This window comes from Castor canadensis, chromosome 14, assembly GCF_047511655.1.
Source record: "Castor canadensis chromosome 14, mCasCan1.hap1v2, whole genome shotgun sequence".
Taxonomy (NCBI): Eukaryota; Metazoa; Chordata; class Mammalia; order Rodentia; family Castoridae; genus Castor; species Castor canadensis.
In genome coordinates this window covers 49,737,303-49,757,376 of record NC_133399.1, presented here as the reverse complement: position 1 = coordinate 49,757,376, position 20,074 = coordinate 49,737,303, and the positions used below count along the sequence as shown (strand labels likewise).

At 52.2% G+C, this 20,074-nt stretch overlaps 2 protein-coding genes, 1 non-coding gene and 2 pseudogenes across 5 annotated transcripts; 3 read left to right on the top strand and 2 right to left on the bottom strand.

The window, feature by feature from the left end:
• LOC141417131 (small nucleolar RNA SNORA51) lies at positions 1-71 on the top strand (annotated as a pseudogene).
• A 164-nt stretch (positions 72-235) lies between these two features.
• On the top strand, positions 236-381 carry LOC141417126 (small nucleolar RNA SNORA51; annotated as a pseudogene).
• Positions 382-4,683: 4,302 nt separating this feature from the next.
• Gamt (guanidinoacetate N-methyltransferase) lies at positions 4,684-8,427 on the top strand. Of its 2 annotated transcripts, XM_020170704.2 has the most exons (6): positions 4,687-4,947; positions 5,915-6,060; positions 6,258-6,321; positions 6,696-6,763; positions 6,900-7,010; positions 8,090-8,427. In XM_020170704.2, exons 1-6 carry the CDS (start codon positions 4,767-4,769, stop codon positions 8,228-8,230), a joined length of 711 nt encoding a protein of 236 aa, XP_020026293.1. In that variant the 5' UTR covers positions 4,687-4,766; the 3' UTR covers positions 8,231-8,427. The 2 variants fall into 2 exon arrangements, with proteins under 2 accessions (XP_073910636.1, XP_020026293.1); XM_074054535.1 differs by lacking the exon at positions 6,900-7,010 and having other exon boundaries at positions 4,684-4,947.
• Positions 8,428-9,444: 1,017 nt separating this feature from the next.
• Positions 9,445-18,782, bottom strand: Ndufs7 (NADH:ubiquinone oxidoreductase core subunit S7). Of its 2 annotated transcripts, none has more exons than XM_020170702.2 (9): positions 18,660-18,782; positions 18,397-18,570; positions 15,335-15,434; positions 14,691-14,759; positions 14,234-14,351; positions 12,317-12,496; positions 12,194-12,240; positions 10,563-10,651; positions 9,445-9,599 (listed from the first exon to the last, which is right to left on the bottom strand). In XM_020170702.2, exons 2-9 carry the CDS (start codon positions 18,410-18,412, stop codon positions 9,502-9,504), a joined length of 717 nt encoding a protein of 238 aa, XP_020026291.1. In that variant the 5' UTR covers positions 18,413-18,570; positions 18,660-18,782; the 3' UTR covers positions 9,445-9,501. The 2 variants fall into 2 exon arrangements, with proteins under 2 accessions (XP_020026291.1, XP_020026292.1); XM_020170703.2 differs by having other exon boundaries at positions 15,335-15,371; positions 18,660-18,777.
• Positions 18,665-18,738, bottom strand: Trnan-guu (transfer RNA asparagine (anticodon GUU)). The gene has a single exon. It is a non-coding gene; the product is annotated as a tRNA-Asn (tRNA).
• Positions 18,783-20,074: the final 1,292 nt, after the last annotated feature.

The following is a 20,074-nucleotide window of genomic DNA, read 5'->3' as shown; positions in this document are numbered from 1 at the left end:
TGCCTCCTGGTGCTTACCACAGGCTGTGTTCTTACTCTGACTGTATAGACAGAGGAAGCACTCCGATACTGGTGGCTCACGCCTGTAATCCTAGCTACTCAGGAGGCAGAGATCAGGAGGATCGGATTGCGGTTCAAAGCCAGCCCAGATAAAAAGTTCTGGACCCTATCTTGAAAAAAACCCATCTTGAAAAACCCTTCATAAAAAAAGGGCTGGATGGAGTGGCCCAAGGTGTAGGCCCTGAGTTCAAACCCCAGTACAAAAAAGAAAGAAAAAGGAAGGACGGAAGAAAGAAAAGAAAGAAAGAGACAAGTAAACTTACCCCATACACACCTCAGCCCAGGCCCTGTGTCTGGTCTGTTTTGTGAATGGGAGACATGAGAAAAAAAATTATTATGTTCTTGGCTGGAGTCAGACACACCCCTGTGTCCATCCCTCAGGATTTGCCATGCACCCTCTGAGTCTTTGTCTGTAGATTGTTCCCTTGAGCAGACACAATGAGCACTGTGTTTCATTCCTTTGTCAATGTTGAGAGGGGTAGTAACCAAAGCCCCATTAGAGGAGAAAGGTGAGGGTTGAAGATAAACCACTTATTTAAGTAGCTGGCCGATTGCATTTTGGCTGCCACTGGGAGGCAGCAGGTTGGCCAGAATCTAGGAGGCCCTTTATCTCCTGGAGTCATGAGGCCCCAGGGAGGCCTCAGGGATTTGGAAGGATCCCTTCCTCTTAGGTCCTGTGGAGTCAGCTGGCTCCAAGCTGGTTTTCAGTAGTCCCTCCATCTTGGTATTTATGGTCTTAAATTATTTTACCCAGAGTGCCTGGTTTCTATTTATTTATTTATTTATTTTTTTGTGGTTTCTAGACATAGAATGTGGCTGGCCACATAAAGGATATGCTTCTGGCTTAGTTTGAAAAAGATTCTAACTTGTAGGGCTGGGGTATAGCTCAGTGATGAGCCTGGCATGCATGGGGCCAATGGTTTCATCCCCAGCATCACAAGATAAAAAGGAAAGCAAAGACGGGCAGCTAGTGCTTCCCACCTATAATCCTAGCTACTTGGGAAGCTTAGATTGGGAGGATTGTGGTTCAAGACCAGCATGGGCAAATAGTTCATGAGACCACCCCCATCTCCAAAATGACCAGAGCAAAGCCAGGCACTGGTGGCTCACACCTGTAATCCTAGCTACTCAGGAGGCAGAGATCAGGAGGAGCTTGGTTTGAAGCCAGCCTGGGCAAATAGTTCAAGAGCCCATATCTCAAAATAACCCATCACAAAAAGGGGTGGAGTGGCTCAAGGTGTAGGCCCTGAGCTCAAACCCCAGTACTACATAAAAAAAAAAAAAAAAAGACCAGAGGAAAAAGGACTGGAGGCATGGATCAAACCATACAACACCTGAAGTCTTGGGTTCAAACATCAGTCCCACTTCCCAGAGAAAGAGAGAGAGAGAGAGAGAGAGAGAGAGAGAGAGACAGAGAGAGAGAGATTGATTCTGACTTGTATTTTATTTTATTTTTTTGCGGGACTGGAGTTTGAACTCAGGGCCTACACCTTGAGCCACTCCACCAGCCCTTTTTTGTGGTGGGGTTTTTTCAAGATAGGGTCTTGTGAACTAGTTGTCCAGGCTGGCTTTGAACAGCAATCCTCCTTATTTCTGCCTCCTGAGTAGTTAGGATTATAGGTGTGAGCCATGGCATCCAGCTTGACTTGCATCTTGATGGGAAGACTCCCCTCTCCTTGTGGGCTTTTTTTCTTTTGTTTTTTGGGGGGGAGTTTGTTTGTTTGTTTTTGTAGTACTCAGGTCCTCTACCACTTGAGTCGTGCCTCGTTCCCTTTTATTTTAGTCTGTTTTTTAGATGGACTCTCTTGACTTTCCAAGCCTCAGACCATGATGTTCCAACTTCTGCCTCTGTGGTAGCTGGGATCACAGGCATGTACCACCATACCTGGCCCATTCCTGACTTTGATGAGGCAGGTTGTCACACTGGGGAGGCCTGTGTGGCAAGGACCTGAGGCCCTTGGTCAACAGCCTGAAAGACCTGAATGCTACCAACATTGGTCATAAGTTTGGCAGCAGATCAGTCTCCAGCCAAGACTTAGGATAAGACAGAGGCCCACTTGACTGTACATACATTCCTAGATCCACTGAGAGGCTAGCCTATGTTTTCTTCAATGTTTGGGGTAATTTATTACACAGCAACAGCTAGCTAATACAGTCAGCCTTCTATCTTAGATATTCCAGGCACTCTCCTGAGTTGAGTGATGTCCAGTGAGTACTACCTCACTTGGGGCATACGCTCAGGAAAGCAGCGTCCACTGTACCATTTACAGGCCAGGATACTGGCCTGTAAAGTGGTCATCATAGGGACAGTAGCTGAGAGTCAGACCCCAGAAAGAATGAACTTACATGAGGACAAAATGCAGCAGAGCCCAGCTCTAGTCCTGGAGCCCAACTCTGGTCCCTGACAGCATTCACTCACCCTAATTTCTTCTGAATGTCATGTGACACTGGTGTTATCACACTCAGATCTCATTAGATCCTAATGTGCACTCAGTATTTGAGCACTTTCTTTTTTCTTTTCTTTTTTTGGTGGCACTGGAATTTGAACTCAGGGCCTTATGCTTGTTAGGCAGGTGCACTACCACTTGAGCCACTCCACCAGCCCTTTTCTTGTGTTGAGTATTTTCTTTCCTTTTTTGCTTTTTAATTAGGACTTTTTTTGGGCAGTACTAGAGTTTGAACTCAGAGCCTCACACTTGCTAGGCAGGCATTCTACCATTTGAGCCACTCCTCCAGCCCTGTGTTGAGTATTTTTGAGATAGGGTCTTCCGAACTTTTTGCCTGTGCTGGCTTTGAACTGCGATCTTCCTGATCTCTGTCTCCTGAGTAGCTAGGATTACAGGCTTGAGCACTGTCTATGTGTCAGGCCCCTCAGATGGTCCTGTCAAGTGGGCAATAGAACCATTAAGAATTACTTGGGGCTGCGCACTGGTGGCTAATGCCTGTAATCCTAGCTACACAGAAGGCAAAGGTCAGGAGAATCATGGTTCGAAACCAGCCCCAGGCAAATAGTTTGTAAGACTCTTTATCTTGAAAAAACCCTTCACAAAAAAAGGGCTGGTGGAGTGGCTGAAATTGTAGGCCCTGAGTTCTCTTCCCAGTCTAGGGTCTGCCAGGAGATGAGTGGGCTCAAACATGAAGCAGAAAGATAAGACAATCAGGCTAGGAGAGCTGTCCAGACAGAGGGAAGAATAGATGCAAAGGCCCAGGGTCAGAGGAACATAGGAGCTGCGTAGAAGGGGCCACAGATGGGGGGGCATCTGGGGCCTCAGAATGTCTGTAAGAAGCATAGTGTCTTCTGTCATCAGGTGTAGGGAGGAATTCCAACTCAATGCTTAGGAAGCTTCCTGTTTTTACTTCCTGAGTAAAAGGAAGCTCTCTGAGACCTTGGCCTCTCTGGGCCTCTATTTTCTCATGTGTTAAATGGGAATAAGAACAGACCTTATCTGTCAAGCTGTGCAAAGTGCTTGGCAGACTGGGTGTGGTCTTGCATATCTGTAATTCCAGCAGAAGCAGTGCTAGGAGGATCTCCAGTTGGGAGCCAACCTGTGATACATAGGAAAACCCTGTCTCAAAAACAAAACAAAAGAAAGTGCTCTGAGTGGCGGGTGGCTCATGCCTCTAACAGTAGCTACTCTGGAGGATCATGGTTAGAAACCTGACCTGGATAAATAATTCACCAGTTCCTATGTTGAAAATACTCAACACGATAAAGGACTGGCAGAATGGCTCAAGCAACAAGAGCTCTTGCCTAGCAAGAGTGAGGCTCTGAGTTCAAAACTCAGTACCGCCAAAAAAAAAAAAAAAAAAAAAGAAGAAGAAAGAGCTCTGCAGGAATTGTGACATGGCCTCAAGTTCAGTAGGGAAAGAGGAAGTCATGTTTAAGAGCCAGAAAGCCAACCTGGCCTGGCGTGGGGTCCCATGAAGTAGAGCAGAGGAGGCCGCTGAGCCCCAGGGCCCACTGCCTGACCCCAGCAGCAGGCGCTGCTGAGAGTGAGCCTCATTCCGTGTAGGGCTGCAGCCTAACTTCCCCGGGATGAGGGACACTCCTGGGATTGGGTGCTGCCAAGTTCTCCCCCCCCCCCCCCCCGTGAGACTCAGGGTTGGGACATGAGATCATTCGAGTGAAGAGGGCAGCTCAGTGTACTGGTAAAAGTGGGGCTGTCAGCGTTCTACTTTGCTTCTAGCAGTCTCAGTTTCCTCCCCCCTGTAGAATAGGGTACCAGAAACCACTGCAGCCTATCCTGAAGATTAAATATTTTAAATATTCTAAGCATTGGGAAAATTCTCATCTCTCCATAGCCCTTTCTGGTGGGGGCTTCATGCGGTGATGACACAGGAGGAAACTGACGCAGCTGATGCAGGGCTAACTTCGCCAGGCGCACAGCCTTTGTGTGGCTCCGCGAGGAGTGCGCGCCTGGGCTGGCCCTGCTCCGCTGTCCTCCGCCAGAGGCCGCAGGGTGGCCGCGCGGTGCACACGCCCCGCCCGCCCAGCCGTTGTCCCCAAGTCCTTGCTCTCTCAGCGCCGGCTCCCGCCCCCGCCGGCCGCGACCGCCAAGCCCCACCCACATGGCCCCAGCCCCGCCTCAGATCTCCCAGAAGGCCCCGCCTCCACCAGAAAGCCCGGGCCTTGTCCCTGCTGGGCCCAGAAGGCCCTGCAGTCCCGCAGATCCCTGCGGGTCAGGAGGATTCCGCGAGGCCGCAGCCATGAGTGTCCCCGCCGCCAGCCCGCTCTTCGCGCCCGGCGAGGACTGCAGCCCTGTGTGGCGCGCGGCGCCCGCGGCCTATGACGCGTCTGACACACACCTGCAAATCCTGGGCAAGCCAGTGATGGAGCGCTGGGAGACCCCCTACATGCACTCGCTGGCGGCCGCCGCCGCCTCCAGAGGTACCCCCTCCTGGACGGACGGCGCGAGGCGCGGGGTAAACCGAGGCTGGGGTGTCCAGACCCAGGGACGCTGCAGGCGGCTGACTGGTCGATGAACACCTGCGCCTCTCTGTGCCTCAGTTTCCTCGCCTGGGGAATGGGACTGCCAGGGGGCAACAGAAACAGTAGAGGGGAGTGTTGCAGCAACAGGCGCCTGCTTGGGACGGGGGAACTTCGTCTCCTGGGGAAACACGCCCTAGTCCTGGAGCTGGGTCTTCTAACGTGCAACCTGAGGTGGAAATCAGGGGGGCGGCTCCCCATCTGTGGCCAGGCTGCCCAGAACTGGGGTAGGTTCCGCCCCACTGTGGCTAAGAATAGCTTGAGAAAGCTGAGCAAGGACGCAGCTGTCCTTTCGGTGGCCCTGTAGTCTCCGGTGTGGGAGCCTGGGGTTCCCCAGTACTAAGTGAGTCTCTCCAAAGACTTGTGGCCTGTGGCCTCTGGACGTTGGTGTTCCAACTTGGTAGATGGGCACATGCATTGTCCCATGCAAAGCCTTGCAGAAAGGGGCCTCCACCATGTGGTTCAGAGGGAAACAGCCCCTTCCCTCCCAGATGGCTGCAGGTTCCAGGTCCCAAAGCCAGGCCTTGCCCTTGCAAACCCCATGGTCAGCAGGGAAAGAAGGGGACAGAAAAGTAACCAACTGGAGAGATAAGGGTCAACAGCACAAACAGCGTGGGCAGGGGCTCAAAGTCCAATGCTCTGGCCCCAAAAGCTACTGCTTGGCTGGCCACCCTGTTTGGCTGCTGGCCACGGCCCACACTATTCCCTTCTCAGGATTGCGGTGTTCTGTCCACCTACAGTGCCCTCCTAGCTAGATGTCACATGGGGCAAATGTGACTCACAGCCAGGGTCCCGCCCCTGTGTCCCTTCCATTGGCAGTTCCCCAAACTGGGGCCCACTCTAATGCTTGGCGCCCTTTGTCCTCCAGGGGGCCGGGTCCTGGAGGTGGGCTTCGGCATGGCCATTGCAGCCTCGAGACTGCAGGAGGCCCCCATCGAGGAACACTGGATCATCGAGTGCAATGATGGCGTCTTCCAGCGGCTTCAGGCCTGGGCCCTGCGGCAGCCACACAAGGTGCCCTGTGCCTGCAGGCCCAGCCTGGGGGCAGAGGCCTAGCTTCTCAGAGGGGGCAAGGCCTTGGGCAACATGGGGTGGGGTGGGGTAGGGGTGGTCTCCTCTGGGAGTCCCCCTGCCCCTCCCTTTCAGTAGGTGGGGAGACAGTGGGGTTCTCTCTGACCCTCAGCCCTCTCTCTTGCTCTCTCCTTTCCAAGGTCGTCCCCTTGAAAGGCCTGTGGGAGGAGGTGGTGCCTACGCTGCCGGACAGTCACTTTGACGGTGAGGAAATATAAGCCCAGTAAGGGGGACCTGCTGGCCTTCCAGCTCCAATCTGGGGACTTCTGCTTGCAATGACAGTTAGCCCCTCCTTTGCTTGTGGATGATTTTCTAAACACATCCTCTGATGTGTGCTTGGGGACAGAGCATGGGGAGGGGGCAAGGACATACAAGGGCACATGCATAAATAAGCACACATACACAGGGCCTGGAACACAGGAACTTAATTGGACTGTGGAGAGGCGGCACTGAGTGTCAAGGGCAGCTCCAGGGCTCAGACCCACCTCACAGTGCAGCCTCTGAAGCTCTGGGGCCAGCGAAGTGAAGCTGGGCAAGGCAGTGGTGACCCTGACTGGCAGGCTTGTGTCCTCTTGCAGGTATCCTTTATGATACGTACCCCCTATCGGAGGAGACCTGGCACACACACCAATTCAACTTCATCAAGGTAGGACACAGTGCCCTGGGCACTGTCAGCAGATGGACACCTCTCCTTCCACTTCTTCCTCTGACTTGCTGGGGTGTGGGGGCCCACACTGCGCACACCACAGTGCCTCCCTCCTGATCACCGAACCTGTCCTCAGAACCACGCCTTCCGCCTGCTGAAAGCTGGAGGTGTCCTTACCTACTGCAACCTCACCTCCTGGGGGGAACTGATGAAGTCCAAGTACTCAGACATCACCACCATGTTTGAGGTGCGATCACCTGGGACCTGCTGATGGGCTTTACCCCAAAGCCCAGCAGTGACCTTGGGGGTGACTTGGGGAGGACCTCTTTGTCTCACAGGCATCAGGGGTTGAGCTCTGGGGTGGGTTGGGCTGTGTTGTGACTTTTCCACTGAGAAATCAGGCAAGGTCTGGGCTGGCAGAGTGGCTCAAGTGGTAGAATGCCTACCTAGCAAGTGTGAGGCCAAGTTCAAACCCCAGTGCCACCAAAAAAAAGTAAAAATCAGGCAAAGTCTGAACAGCACTACCACTTCCCATGTTTCCCCAGTACCCTCCTTCACCTTTTCAGCTATGCTTTTTTTTTCTTTTTTGGAAGTACTGAGGCTTGAACTCAGGGCCTTGAGCTTGCTACCAATGTGCTCTACCATTTCAGCCATGCCCCCAGCTCTTTCTGCTTTAATTTTTCAGGTAGGGTCTCTCATTTTTGCCCAGGGCCTGCCTGAACCTCTTATCCTCCCACATAGCTGTGATCACAGGTGGGAACCACCATGCACAATTTGTTAAGATGAAGTCCCACTAACCTTTTGCTCTGGGCTGGCCTTAACCTTGATCCTTCTGATCTCCACCTCTCAAGTAACTGAGATTACAGGCATGTACCACTGCTCTGGGCCTAGCTATGCTTATTTCTGAGCTGCTGTCCTAAAAGCCCACAGAGGTCTTCTGAGAGCCTACTGGTGCCAATAGAGCAGCTGCCTTCCAAAATGTGAGTTAGCTAGCAGCCTACATGTCCTTTTCTGTCCTGGTTCTTCTGCTCTGGTACACACTGATGAAGGCAAGAACAACCTGCCTGGGCATTCCATAAGTGGGCTTGAGTGCCTCAGTGTTTTGGGACATTGGTCTGAGACTGACTGGCATTTGAAAACACCCAGGGGCCGAGGAAACTGCTGCCCAAGGCTAAAGGATGGAGATTGTCACCCACAACCAGGCTGTGTCCCACATGCCTCCACGGTGTATCCCCCATACCTTTGAGCTCCTAATATTGTAAGGTGTGGGTGTCATGGGTGTGGTAAGGCCCCCAGTCCTGGTTGACTTGAAACCCCTCCCCACAGGAGACACAGGTGCCGGCACTGCAGGAAGCAGGCTTTCGGAGGGAGAACATCCGTACCCAAGTGATGACGTTGATCCCGCCTGCTGAATGCCGCTACTATGCCTTTCCGCAGATGATCACGCCCCTGGTCACTAAGCAGTGAGCTGCCTCCCTGGGTCTCTGGACCAGCTCCTCTGTGCCCCTACTCAGTGCCTTTGTGGCTGACAGCAGGATCTGGCCTCTCAACTTGAGTTGTCCCGACTGTGACAGTGGACAACCTTCCTAAGTGCTGTGGGGGGGGTCCGCTGCCTCCCTAGGGTTCCAGGGTGAAATAAACACTGATACTGGCCTGGCCAGTCAGCAGTGTGTGAGCAGTGCAGCCTGCAGTAGGCCTCTTGGGGGCTCTCCGCCTTACTTTCTGCCCTGCTCCGAGCAGCCATCTAGTCCATTACTGATGCCTCCCTATCCCCCCAGCCAGGGTGTGGGGGACTGTCCTCGGGGACACTCAGCTCAGTCCTACACACCTCAAGTGGGGTCATTTGTAATACTTTGTCCCACCACTGCAAATCTCCATTTCCAAATTTCTTGCCTGGCTCCCGAAACCTTGCCTTGCCCATCTGATCACTCTGGGGTTGTCATCCTGTCTGTAACCAGCTCTTGGACCTCTTCATTCACATCCAGACTGTCTGCAGGTGCCCCCACTGTCAGGGCCCCTCCTGATCACCCTTTTTCAGCCCCACCCTAAACATAAGGCCAGGCAGCAGGCTCTGCATTCAGGGCCAGAGGGAAGTCATTCCACCTGAATGTCGATCTCACTGCAGCATGGTTTTGTTCTGAGCCATGCCCTGGGTTTGGGCTGGGTGCCCAACCCTCCCCTAGTGAGCTGGAAATCCCTCATTGCAGTACTAACCAGTGTTAACTGCCCCTGGTGTGTAGCAGGCACATGCCTTGGATTTGTAGAATCACAGTCATAGGAGGACCAGATGTTTGTTCAATGAATACATGACTGAGAGCAGACTCTACAGTGTGGAAGCCCTTGCTCAAGATCATCAGGCTAGGAGAAGGTAGAGCCATAGGTCTCCCCACAGCCCTAAGGGCAGGTGGGAGGCCATATGCATGCCCCAGGTGCTCAGTTGTAGGCTGGGAGGATAGGCTGTCATCAGTCACTCTGGACTGAGAGGGAGACTGAGCCAGAGCTTCTAGCTTTCTGTTCCCCAAAGCCAGCTCAGCTGGGTGACTGGGCCAGGTGGTTCACCTCCAGGGCCTAGTGTCTTCATCTACAGAATAGGAGAAGGAACTCAGTGGGCATGGACACCAGAATCCACTTGCTTCCCTTCCTCCACACTCCACATGGCACAGTATGGTGGGCTCCAGGACTCAGGCGGGTTTACTACAGATTTATTCACAATCTCAGGGATGGCAGTGCCAGTGGCACTACCTGCGGTACCAGATCTTCAGTCTCTTCTCCCGTTTGATCTTCCTCTGCAGCTGCAGGATGCCATACAGCAGAGCCTCGGCCGTGGGTGGGCAGCCTGTGGGGACCCGAGTGTCTGTTCCTCCCTGTACCTCAGACTGCCCCTTTCCTCCACTGTTCAAGTCCCTCCCAAAGGTCTGCAAGGTGCAGAGGCCCAGGGGCCAGGCAGCCCCATACACTTCCCTGAGAGCTATCCCTGTTCAGCTGTTTGCCCTCCCTCCTACCCCCTTCTGCTCAGCAGGCTCAGTCCAAAGGGCTTGATCAGGGCAGCAGAACAGGCCAGATGAGGGCAGGACAAGTGGAACTACCAGGAGACCCTGGAGCTCTGGCAGGTCATGTCTGTTCCCTCAGTTGGCACTGCTGGGGAGGTCAGGGACCTTGAGCCCCTGACCCAGACAACACCGCTTAGCACAGAATGCCAAACAAATCAACACACTTTTCCAGTGAACCCTAACCCAACATGAAACCTCTCTCTGCCTTCTGGGAGGGGCCAGTACACAACTTCCATTTTTCTGGGTGACTGGGATCTTGCTCATGAACATTCCCTAATTCTCTGGAGACCCAGGTTGGGCTCTCAGCCACTGCACTTAGGCCACAGTGCAAGACTGAGAAGTGGGCACCTCTGACCCCTGTCCCCAGCAGGAGCTCTGTTTCCTAACCCTGCTGACCACTGTCCACCAGTAGGGCAAACACCCTGGGAGGTTCCCCTTTGGTGCCAATCTGTCAGGCCCACATTGCCAGGCTTGCTAGGACCTTGTGAAGAGAGCGATCCCTCAGATCCCCAGGTCAAATAAAGGAAGGCCAGTGAAATGTGAATTCCAGATAAAACCAATACTCATGTGTAAGTCTATCCCCAATGCTGTATGGGACAGACTTACCCCAAAATAATATATTAGTCACTATTGTGACTGTCAGTTAACTGAGTGTCCAGTAATGGAGAACCTCCCACAAAAGAAGGCCAGGCCTGAGGCCTCGCTGCAACTTGTGGGCCTAAGTGGGAGAGATGAGGGCCCAGTCTCACCTGGCACGTAGATGTCCACGGGCACGATGCGGTCGCAGCCCCTCACAACGGAGTAGGAGTAGTGGTAGTAACCGCCTCCATTAGCGCAGCTAGAGGAGAAGGTGCAGTAAGAGTGGCTCAGCTCAGTGCAGCCTACTCTCCCAACCTCTAGGCCTCACCCTGCCCCCAGCCTGCCTCCAATGCTAGCAGGGGACTGGCTGTCAGAAAAGGCGATCCAGACTCAACATTGCAGACAAGCAACCAGCAGAGCAAACTGGCTTCCTGGAACCTTCTGTGTGATAGGTTGTAGCACAAGGAAGTATGTGGCTGATGAACACTGAAGAATTCACCATCAAGAGGGACTTTTGGGGCTAGGCGTCAGTGGCTCACACCTGTAATCCTAGCTACTCAGGAGGCAAGAGATCAGGAGGATCAAGATTCTGAGCAAAAAGTTCTCATCAGACCCTATCTTGAAAATACCCAACACAAAACGGCTGGTAGAGTGGCTCAAATGGTGAGACCCTGAGTTCAAGCCCCAGTACCGCCCATTAAAAAAGAAAAAAAATATGGGCTTCTGATGACCAATTTCTGAGGCTCAGACACGTGGGATCCAAAGACTCAAACAAAAAGCACCTTCAAGCAGCAAAGACTGCCAAGGACAAAGCTCCAGGCCACAGGTCAAAACCTTTAACCCCCTCCCTCTCAGCTCCAGTGAGTGAGGCTGCTAAGGGTCCACCCAGGCCAAGAAGCAGAAACGCCCATGTAACTTCTGTGCCACACTGCACATTGTAGATGTAAAGAGGGAAACAACCTGAATATCAGTAGGTAGGGACTAAGCAAACTCTAGAATGTCCTACAGCTTCAAAACTAGGTTGGTAGTCCATCCACACAATGGGATGTCATTCAGCTATGAAAAAAAAAGAAAGGTTCTGAACATGCTACAACATGGAGGGGCCCTAAGGACACTGCTCAGTGAAAACCGGACACAAAAGGCTGCACAGTGTGTGACTCCATTGATAGGAAACATCCAGAAAAGGAGAATCCAAAGATGGGAAGTAGATTTGTGGTGCCGGGGACTGGGGAGGGAACAGGGCTATTTGGAGAGAAAAAATGTTCTGGAACTTGATAGTGACGACAGTTACACCTCTCTGACCAAATCTAAGTCACCGAAGTATGCACTTTAAAAGGTTGAACTTGTAGGTGGGGGGCAGGGGGAAGAAATGGTCCAAACAATGTATGCACATATGAATTAAATAAATAAATAAATAAATAAATTTACTATCAGGAAAAAAAAAGGGCTGAACTTTATAGTATGTAAATTCTATGGTAACAACAACAAAAAAAGTGGCTAAACAGTTTTTAATGAGATGGAGAGATCGCTATACAGATGGGAAGATGCAGCCTATCTCCCAGGCAATGTGGCTTCTACGTTCACGAAGCAGAGAGCCAGGGAGAATGAGTGGCCTGCTGCCTGGGCCGGGGTGGACAGGGGGAACATCCTAGGGGCAACATTCTGTGGTGGCAACTCTATACACAGGCCCCCAGAGGAGTCGAGCTGAGAGTTGTCACCCGGCCACTGACTGCATTTCTACTGAACGTAAATTACTCCAGGGAAAAGTGTGGGCACTGGAAGGCTCCTGCATGGCACTTACCTCCCCATGGATACAACATAACGAGGCTCTGGCATCTGGTCATAGACCTGGAAGAGACACAGGGTGTAGGGTCTACAGGTGGCTTGTGCCTGGGTCAACTGGCTGGGCAGGGACAAGGCCTACCTTGCGGAGTGCCGGGGCCATCTTGTTGGTCAGTGTGCCGGCCACGATCATCACATCAGCCTGGCGTGGGCTGGCACGGAAAACCACACCAAAGCGGTCCATGTCATAGCGGGGTGCTGCCATATGCATCATTTCCACAGCACAGCAGGCCAGGCCAAAGGTCATGGGCCATAAAGAGCTCTGTGGGACAGGCACTCAGGTCACATGTAGCCCACACAGGTTTCATGTAGAAAAACTTAGGTTTTTAGCCTCACTTGCAAGAGGATCACCTAGCTACTTTATTAAGGACAGCAGTCATGTTAAGAATGCTAGTCCTTGACACATGTGAGGCTTTGGCTACTGAGAATGAGCTTGCTGCCCGGCAGAAATGCCAGGCTAGCTATGCCAGCAGGTCAGTACCCCAACCCTGGTACACTCTATATCCCATGGGCACCAGCCAGATGTGGCCAGTGGGAGGATGCAGGTCTAGACCCTGGGACTGTGCATGTCCCAGTCCCATCCCCAAGCCAGCTGGGGGGGGGTTGGGGTGGATAAAAGGTACTATACCTTCCAGAACCACATGTTGGACCCGTCCCTGACACTCCTGGGCCAGCTGAGTGCCACTCCTCCAGGAAACCCATTGGTTCTCCAGCTGCCCCACCATTTCCTACATCTGTTAGTGCTTTGTTCTCCCTGCTCACTCTTTCTTGGCTCTGAGACCCAGAAGTGGCCCTTGCGCCTTGCAGATGTGGGTGCACAGTGAGCAGTAGGGCCTGGGCTATACAGCAAAGAAGAGCCAGCCCACAGCCATAGCTGACATCTGTAGCTGGACAGATGTCCAACCCTGTGTCCCTGTAGCAGGCATTCTGTCTTGGCAATGCAGGGTTATCATGAGGACACTGAGCACAATGCAAACAAAGGCAGAGGCATGTGGACATCCATTAATGGGCGATTGTTATACTTGGGCTATCATAGCTGAATGCTGCCTAGTGCTGTGAAGCTCAACACCTGGGTGTTCACACACTGGAAGGGCGCACAGCACAGGACTGCCATGTGGTGGCTGCAGGAGAGGGAGGTTTACTGAGAAGGACCTATAGCTTCAGCATTCTTGATTGTTCTAACAAAAAATTATGTTTTACAGGAACCAGGTATGATGGTGCATACCTCTAATCCCAGCTATTTGAGAGGCAGTGGTGGGAGGACCTTGGTTCAAGACCAGTGTGGGAAAAAGCACAAGATCCTATCTGAAAAATAACTAAAGCAAAAAGGGCTGTGGGGCATGGCTGAAGTGCTAGAGTGCCTGGGTAGCAAGCACAAAGTCCTGAGCTCAAACCCCAGTATGCCCCCATACAAAACAAAATATTAGCCAGGTGCCGGTGGCTCATGACTGCAATCCTAGCTACTCAAGAGGCAGAGATCAAGAGGATTGCAGTTCGAAGCCAGCCTGGGCAAATAGTTTCCAAGACCTATCTTGAAAATACCTAACAAAAAAAGGGCTGGTGGAGTGGCTCAAGGTGTATGCCCTGAGTTCAAGCCCTGGTGCCGCAAAAAAAAAAAAAAAACCCCAAAAAAACAAAAAAAAACTTTTACATTAGAAGAGAAAAAAGAGGTACATGCAGAGGTAGGAAAAAAACTAGAGAAGGGACAATGTCCTCCCTGGGGCTGAGAGGCAGGCGAGGAGGTAAGGCAGGAGCTCTGTGTCAGTGACTGGGGTGGGAAGAGAGGATGGGGAGAGAATATGAGGAATTCCAACATGGAACCACAAGTGTGAAGAAGTCTCCAAAAGAGCCCAGCCTACTCCTTAAGCTATGGGAGTGGATGCACATGCACATGTGGCAGATATGCATGTGCAGCAGCCTGCATAAAAAAGCGACATGTGCATGTGCTCAGTGGGTATGTGAGAGGCCCCAGAAACTATGGCAGAGCACAGGGACTCACCCGGCGGGCCCAGTTGACGAGGTCATCCAACTTGGCCACTACATACTCGCCTCGGCTCCTAGGAAGGTCGGCGGATTTGGGGACCACGGCTCCGGCCTTTAACACGGAAGGCTGGGTGCTGAGTGCAGTAACACAGGCATGGTTGGTGTGAGCAAGGGAGGCACCCCTAGGGGTGGGTTCTGACCCCTCTTATGGCCCCTGTGTGTGGGGAAACAGCCTATAGCAGCTGCCCAGAGACAGGGACAGAGATGTAGCCACAGCCAGGGGCCTGGATCAGGACCCTCCCAACAGGCAAAGGAAGGAAAGACACCACTCCAGGGGCTCTGGAGATAAGCTGTCAGAAGTTGGGATCCATTGGGACAGGTTGGAACCAGGATGCAGTATCAGCATAGCTGGTGAGGGAAGTGGAGAAAGAGGAAAGGGACTGGGGTGTGTGGCCTCCTGAAGGCCAGCCTACCTGCTCGGGCACACAGTAGCCACACTCTGATGGACACCACGTGCCTGTACAGCTGTGCCCACACTGGAGCTGCCCAGGAGATGGACTGAGGGTCAATGGTCATCCATGAGTATACTGGCTGCTCCCCTCTCCCATCTAACCTTCCCACCCTACTGCAGAGCCTCTTGCTCCTCTGTCCACCAGCCCCCATTCTCTCAGACCACTGGCCAGAGTCCCCAGATCCCAGTGGCCATCTCCTAGCCCTGATAATGCTGTAGACTTTTAAGTTTCTTCTGGGATGTACACCATCAAGGATGGCTCTGAGACCCAGCTCTCCGTGTCTGACTAAGGGGTTCGGCAGCTCCCCTGATGATCAGTCCTCACAGCTCTGCTTAAGTCACAAGGAGGATGGCAACCAGTGGCCCAGATTCACAGGATGCTTTGCTGAGATGAAAAGTGAGCTGAGAGAACCAAGCCAGGCAGACGAAGGTTGAGTCTTGACTTTGCCAGCCTTTGCTGCGCCATGGCTAAGACCAGAGCCCTGTCACTGGCTGACCTTCATTAAGCAGTTCCTGCTTGTTGCTGCTGAAGGGCCCTCCTGACTCTGAGCCTTGCTGCACCCTCCCAGCCTGTCAGGGCCTCCCCACAGGCAGTCAGGCACTTACCGCAGGCCCAGGATCCGGATACAAAACAGGCCAGGAGCTGCAGAAAGAACCACAGGGGTGGAGCCTCCGGTGGCACCAGATGCCAGCAACTCTCTGAGTCCTAGGCCCAGCCTCCAGGTGTTTTCGTCAATACCCTTCTGGCAGGTTCTCTGTCTCATATCCACTTAATCCCAGACTCCACATCAAGGCCACCCTCCCCCTTCTTCCTGTATGTCCACTCATTCCTGCCTCAGGGCTCTTGCACCTGGTGTTCCTTCTGTCCCACATTTGCATGTAGCTGATGCCTTCTCATGGAGCAGATTTCAACTCACATGACTGGGGCATCAGGTCCTACCAGGTCCTCTGGATCTTGGTGCTCATTCAATCTCTGTCTTGTGCACTGATATGCTGCCTGTCTCTCCCATGACACCAGAGCCTCCCTAGGTTCTAAGCACCATCTTGGCCTTGACTGGGCCTGACATACAATGTGTGTGATGCTCCAGGCTCTGGGCTGGAGCTTGAGGGGTTCAAACCCTGCCCAGCACAGTTCTGACCTCTGGTGGACAGCAAATGCACTGTCCATATCAACCTCCCTAGCCAAGTGTCCCCAAGAACTAACTGCAAAGGAAACACAAGAGAGTGTGCTCCAAAAAGAGGCTTCCCTGGAGAACCTTCTTGGAGGAGCAGCCTAAAGCACGACAGAGAGACAGGAGAGTCAGCCTGGAGGTGTGAGAGATCCTGATGAAAAAGGAACAGCCAGAGGCCAGGACTGAGGCACATCCTGGGCTGAATTATGTCTCCCCAAGTGTATATGTTGAATCCTTAACCTTGGAATGGTACCTTGGAATGTGACTGTTTGGGAACAGTCTCTATAGAGGTAATAAAGGTTCTAAGCCAGTCCGGGCTAATAGTTGGTGAGGCCCTATCTCAGGAAAAAAAAAAAAAAAAAAAAGACATTATCTGAAAAATAACTAAAGCAAAAAATGGCTGAGGGTGTGGCTCAAGTAGTAGAGAGCATGGGTAGCAATCTGAAGGCCCTGAGTTCAAACCCTAGTAGCAACAAAAAAATCAAACAAAATTAAAAAACCAAAAACAATCCAGGCGTGGAGGCACACGCCTATTTTTTTTTTTTTTTTTTTGGTGGTACTGGGGCTTGAACTCAGGGCCTCACCTTCAGCCACTCCACCAGCCCAATTTTTTGTGACAGGGTTTTTTCTAGATAGGGTCTTGCAAACTATTTGCCTGGGCTGGCTTCAAACTATGATCCTCCTGATCTCTGCCTTCTGAGTAGCTAGGATTACAGGCATGAGCCACTGGTACCCAGCAAAGCCTATGGTCTTAACTATTCAGGAGGTAGAGGCAGGAGGATCATGGTATGAGGGTGGCCTGGGCAAAAGAATGAGACTCTATCTGAAAAACAAAATAAAAGCAAAAGGACTTGGGCTGATAGAATGGCTTAAGTGGTAGAACACCTGCCTAGCAAGCATGTGGCCCTGAATTCAAACCCCAGTATGACCACATGAGGACACAGAAAAGATAAGCATCTATAAGCCAAGGAGAATCTCATCAAAGAGCACCAGCCTTTCAACAGTTTGATCTAAAACCTCCAGTTTCCTGGCTGTCCCATCTGTGGCAGCCCCTGCAAATTAATCCAGGCCAATGGGAAGTGGGGCTGAGAGAGAGGATGTTGTCACACTGCCTCCAAGGCCACATCCAGAGCAGCTATGCCTTCTATGTGGAAACATAGCCTTGTTCCCTCTGTAGGCCCCTCCTCACTTCTGTCTCAGCCACAGAAAGTGTCACCAAGGACATGGGTGTGACCTACTTCTTGGCAGGTCTAAGGTTGGGCACAAAGACAGCCCCAGACTCCTGCATTTCGCCACCTGAAAACGGAGGGCCTTGAATAAGCTCGCAGCAAAGCAAATGCCCTTCTGAGTGCCTCTGAGGTAATAGGGTCTCTACACCTCTGGACCAGACTTTCTTTTTTAACATACTTGCTATGGATCTCGCTGTACTGCACAGGCTGGCCCTGAACTCCTAGTCTCAAGAGATCTTCCTGCCTCAGCTTCCTGAGTAGCTGCGCTCATAGGTAAGCACAGGACACCTGGCTTTGGACCAGGCTGTTTGACAAAGGGCTGCTGGTGAGAATTCAGAACTATGAACTTACACAGAAAAATAAGCAAATAAACTTTGTCGTTGTCACCAAGATCTAATTAGCCTTTCACTCAATTCTGAGCATAGGCAACAAAACAGCCATATTGACCTTCCTAACCATATTACTGAGGCAACAGAACCCCAATCAGAGCCTTCCAGTCTACATGACTTCAAAACCACAGGTGTAGTTAGACCTCCCCCAAAGCTCCCGCTATGTATTAATAACATTGTCACTTAGATGACTAAGCCACAGCCAGAGGTGAAACAATGTTTGATAATTGTCTTTCTGCATACTGGATTTCCTTGGCCATCCTAGGGACTGTATTTCAGGTCTTTAATCACTTTATCAGAGGAGGGGTCTGAAGGCTTGGCCCTGGAACAGGACGCCATGAGACACTGACCTCCTCTTCGTCCTAGGGTGGATGAAGGCAGTACAGGAAGGGAGAGGCGGGTGGGTAGCTTAGGTCCCATACCTGCCGAGTCTCTCTCTGGACCTTTGAGGTTTTGCTAAGGGTCTGTTTCCAACCCTGTCAGGTGGGTGCACGCCCTGCCCTACTCTATCCCGCTGCTTCAACAGCAGCATCTTGGGCCTTGCTCTGGTCGCAGGGGGCCTTTCCCGGGGCCTGTTTCCCCAACTGTAACCTGCTCCAACAATGAGAGGCCGTGCTTCATCGCAGGCTGAGCTGGAGCCCGAAGAGGGCCAGCGTGAATAGGTCCGAAGCGCTCCTCCGCTTCCCTCGAGATTCCACTCCTGTCCTTGAAGACCTACTAGCCCCGTTCGGACTCGCTGCCTTCCCTCACCTCGGGTCCTGCACTCCGACGTTCCCAAGGCCTCTATCCTTTAAAGCCCCCCCAGATTCAGACCCAGTCCCGACCGTGACACACCCGGGCGACCCGACCCCGGTCACCAATACAAGGTCCATACTCACCCGACAGCGACGCCATCTTGGCCGCGGCCTTCAGACAACCTCTGCGGTCCGTCCTCCTTAGAGCGCCGGGTCACAGGGGCCTTCGCTAAAGAGGCTCGGCGTGCGTGCGGAAACCGGACCCGGGACCCGGTGTTCCGCCTTCGTGGTCGTGGTCGTGCCCGCGCCGAGGGTTCACTAGAGCAAGGTAAGAAAGACATAGGAATGAGGATGGCAAAAACAAAAGCTCCATTCGTTTCTTTTAATCGTGGGAATCAAAACCGTGCCTTTGCGTCCCTGGGTGGGCTCGAACCACCAACCTTTCGGTTAACAGCCGAACGCGCTAACCGATTGCGCCACAGAGACAAGGCTGCGAAGGGTGTTTAAACGGAGCTCTACTAGGGCTGTACAGCCCGGGCAAATGAAGTGAATTGCGCCTGCGCGGCGGCCGGAGCAAGGCGGCGCTGGAAATGGAGTAACTTCGACTGCCTGCCGAAATAGCTCTGTCGGGAGCGTGTTAAACTGAAGATATAAAGGTCCCTGGTTCGGTCCCGTGTTTCAGCAGGACATTTTGCGTTCTAGGATGTCACCCCATTGTGCAGACCGGGGAGCTAGGACCACTCCAAACTCCTCTCCCAGAACTCTATGATGCTAGCCTAAACTTTCTCCTCAATTCTATTTTCTATGTTTTTGTGATGCTGGGGATTAGTCGACCCAGTATTTTTTAAGTTAGTAGGGCTAAAACTGGTTCTGCTTATCAAATCTAATCATTGTTTGGCCGGTGGGCAGCCACCCCATGGCGATCAGGGACTCTCTGCTCACTTTCCACTCCATCCCCTCCTTCCCTTCATGGTTACCAGGGCAACTCTGGCGCGCAGCAATTAGAGGCTTCATGATTACCATGGCAACTCCTGCTGGCAGGCAATGGGTCCTGACCTATCCTACAGATCCATATTACCCCGAGCTCCTCCCCACCAAACCTCGACCTATCCCTGATGCCCCATAATACCTTAGGCTCTTGACTTCACCCAGGCTATAAAAAAACTGGGCTGCCATTTCTCCGGCACGACTTCTCCGGCCCTGCTCTTTGGGAACGGTGAACCTCGCCCGAGAGCGCGCTCTCAATAAAGCCTACTTAAAGCCTGCTTGCTTTGTTATTTGGTTCCAATTTGGCCTTCCCATCAGCGTCGACCTAACAATAATAAACACCCAAATTACCAAAAGAGAGTGCAAAATGCACTTAATTTTAACAATTCTACAGGATATGTTCTACCGCTTTTAGCAATGGGGGACCTAAGGCACCAGCAACACAGGCCTCCTATTGAGGACACTCCAGGCATTTATTAAATTCCTATGAGGTGCTGGGCAACACCAGCCGTGGCCTCTGCTCTTTAGGGCCCTCCAGCACTGGGGTGGAGGTGAAAGGCAGGGGGCAGAGGCACCAGTGTGTATATATGTGGGGGTGGGGGGGAGGGCGCTGTATTGCCCAGGCCAGGCATGGCCTTGAGAGTGGCAATTTATAGAAGAGGGAGATGCGATCTGGGCTGAGAACACTGCAAGGGGGCCTGAAATGCTAGCAGGTACACAAAGTATTTTCCTCTGTGGTTCTCAGGACTCACCCAGCTGGTGTGTTTTAAAAAATGTATTTAAATGAACTCTTTTAAAGTAACTTTAGAGTTACAGAAAAGTTACAAAGATAGTT

Coding starts and splice junctions, on each gene's coding strand:
- Gamt (XM_020170704.2), top strand. CDS start 4,767: ATGAGTGTCCCCGCCGCCAGCCCGCTCTTCGCGCCCGGCGAGGACTGC. Junction 6,061..6,257: donor CCCTGCGGCAGCCACACAAG/GTGCCCTGTGCC, acceptor CTCCTTTCCAAG/GTCGTCCCCTTGAAAGGCCT. Junction 6,322..6,695: donor GCCGGACAGTCACTTTGACG/GTGAGGAAATAT, acceptor GTCCTCTTGCAG/GTATCCTTTATGATACGTAC.
- Ndufs7 (XM_020170702.2), bottom strand. Junction 14,352..14,690: donor GCTACTGTGTGCCCGAGCAG/GTAGGCTGGCCT, acceptor TACTGCACTCAG/CACCCAGCCTTCCGTGTTAA. Junction 10,652..12,193: donor TATGTTGTATCCATGGGGAG/GTAAGTGCCATG, acceptor CTTCTCCTCTAG/CTGCGCTAATGGAGGCGGTT.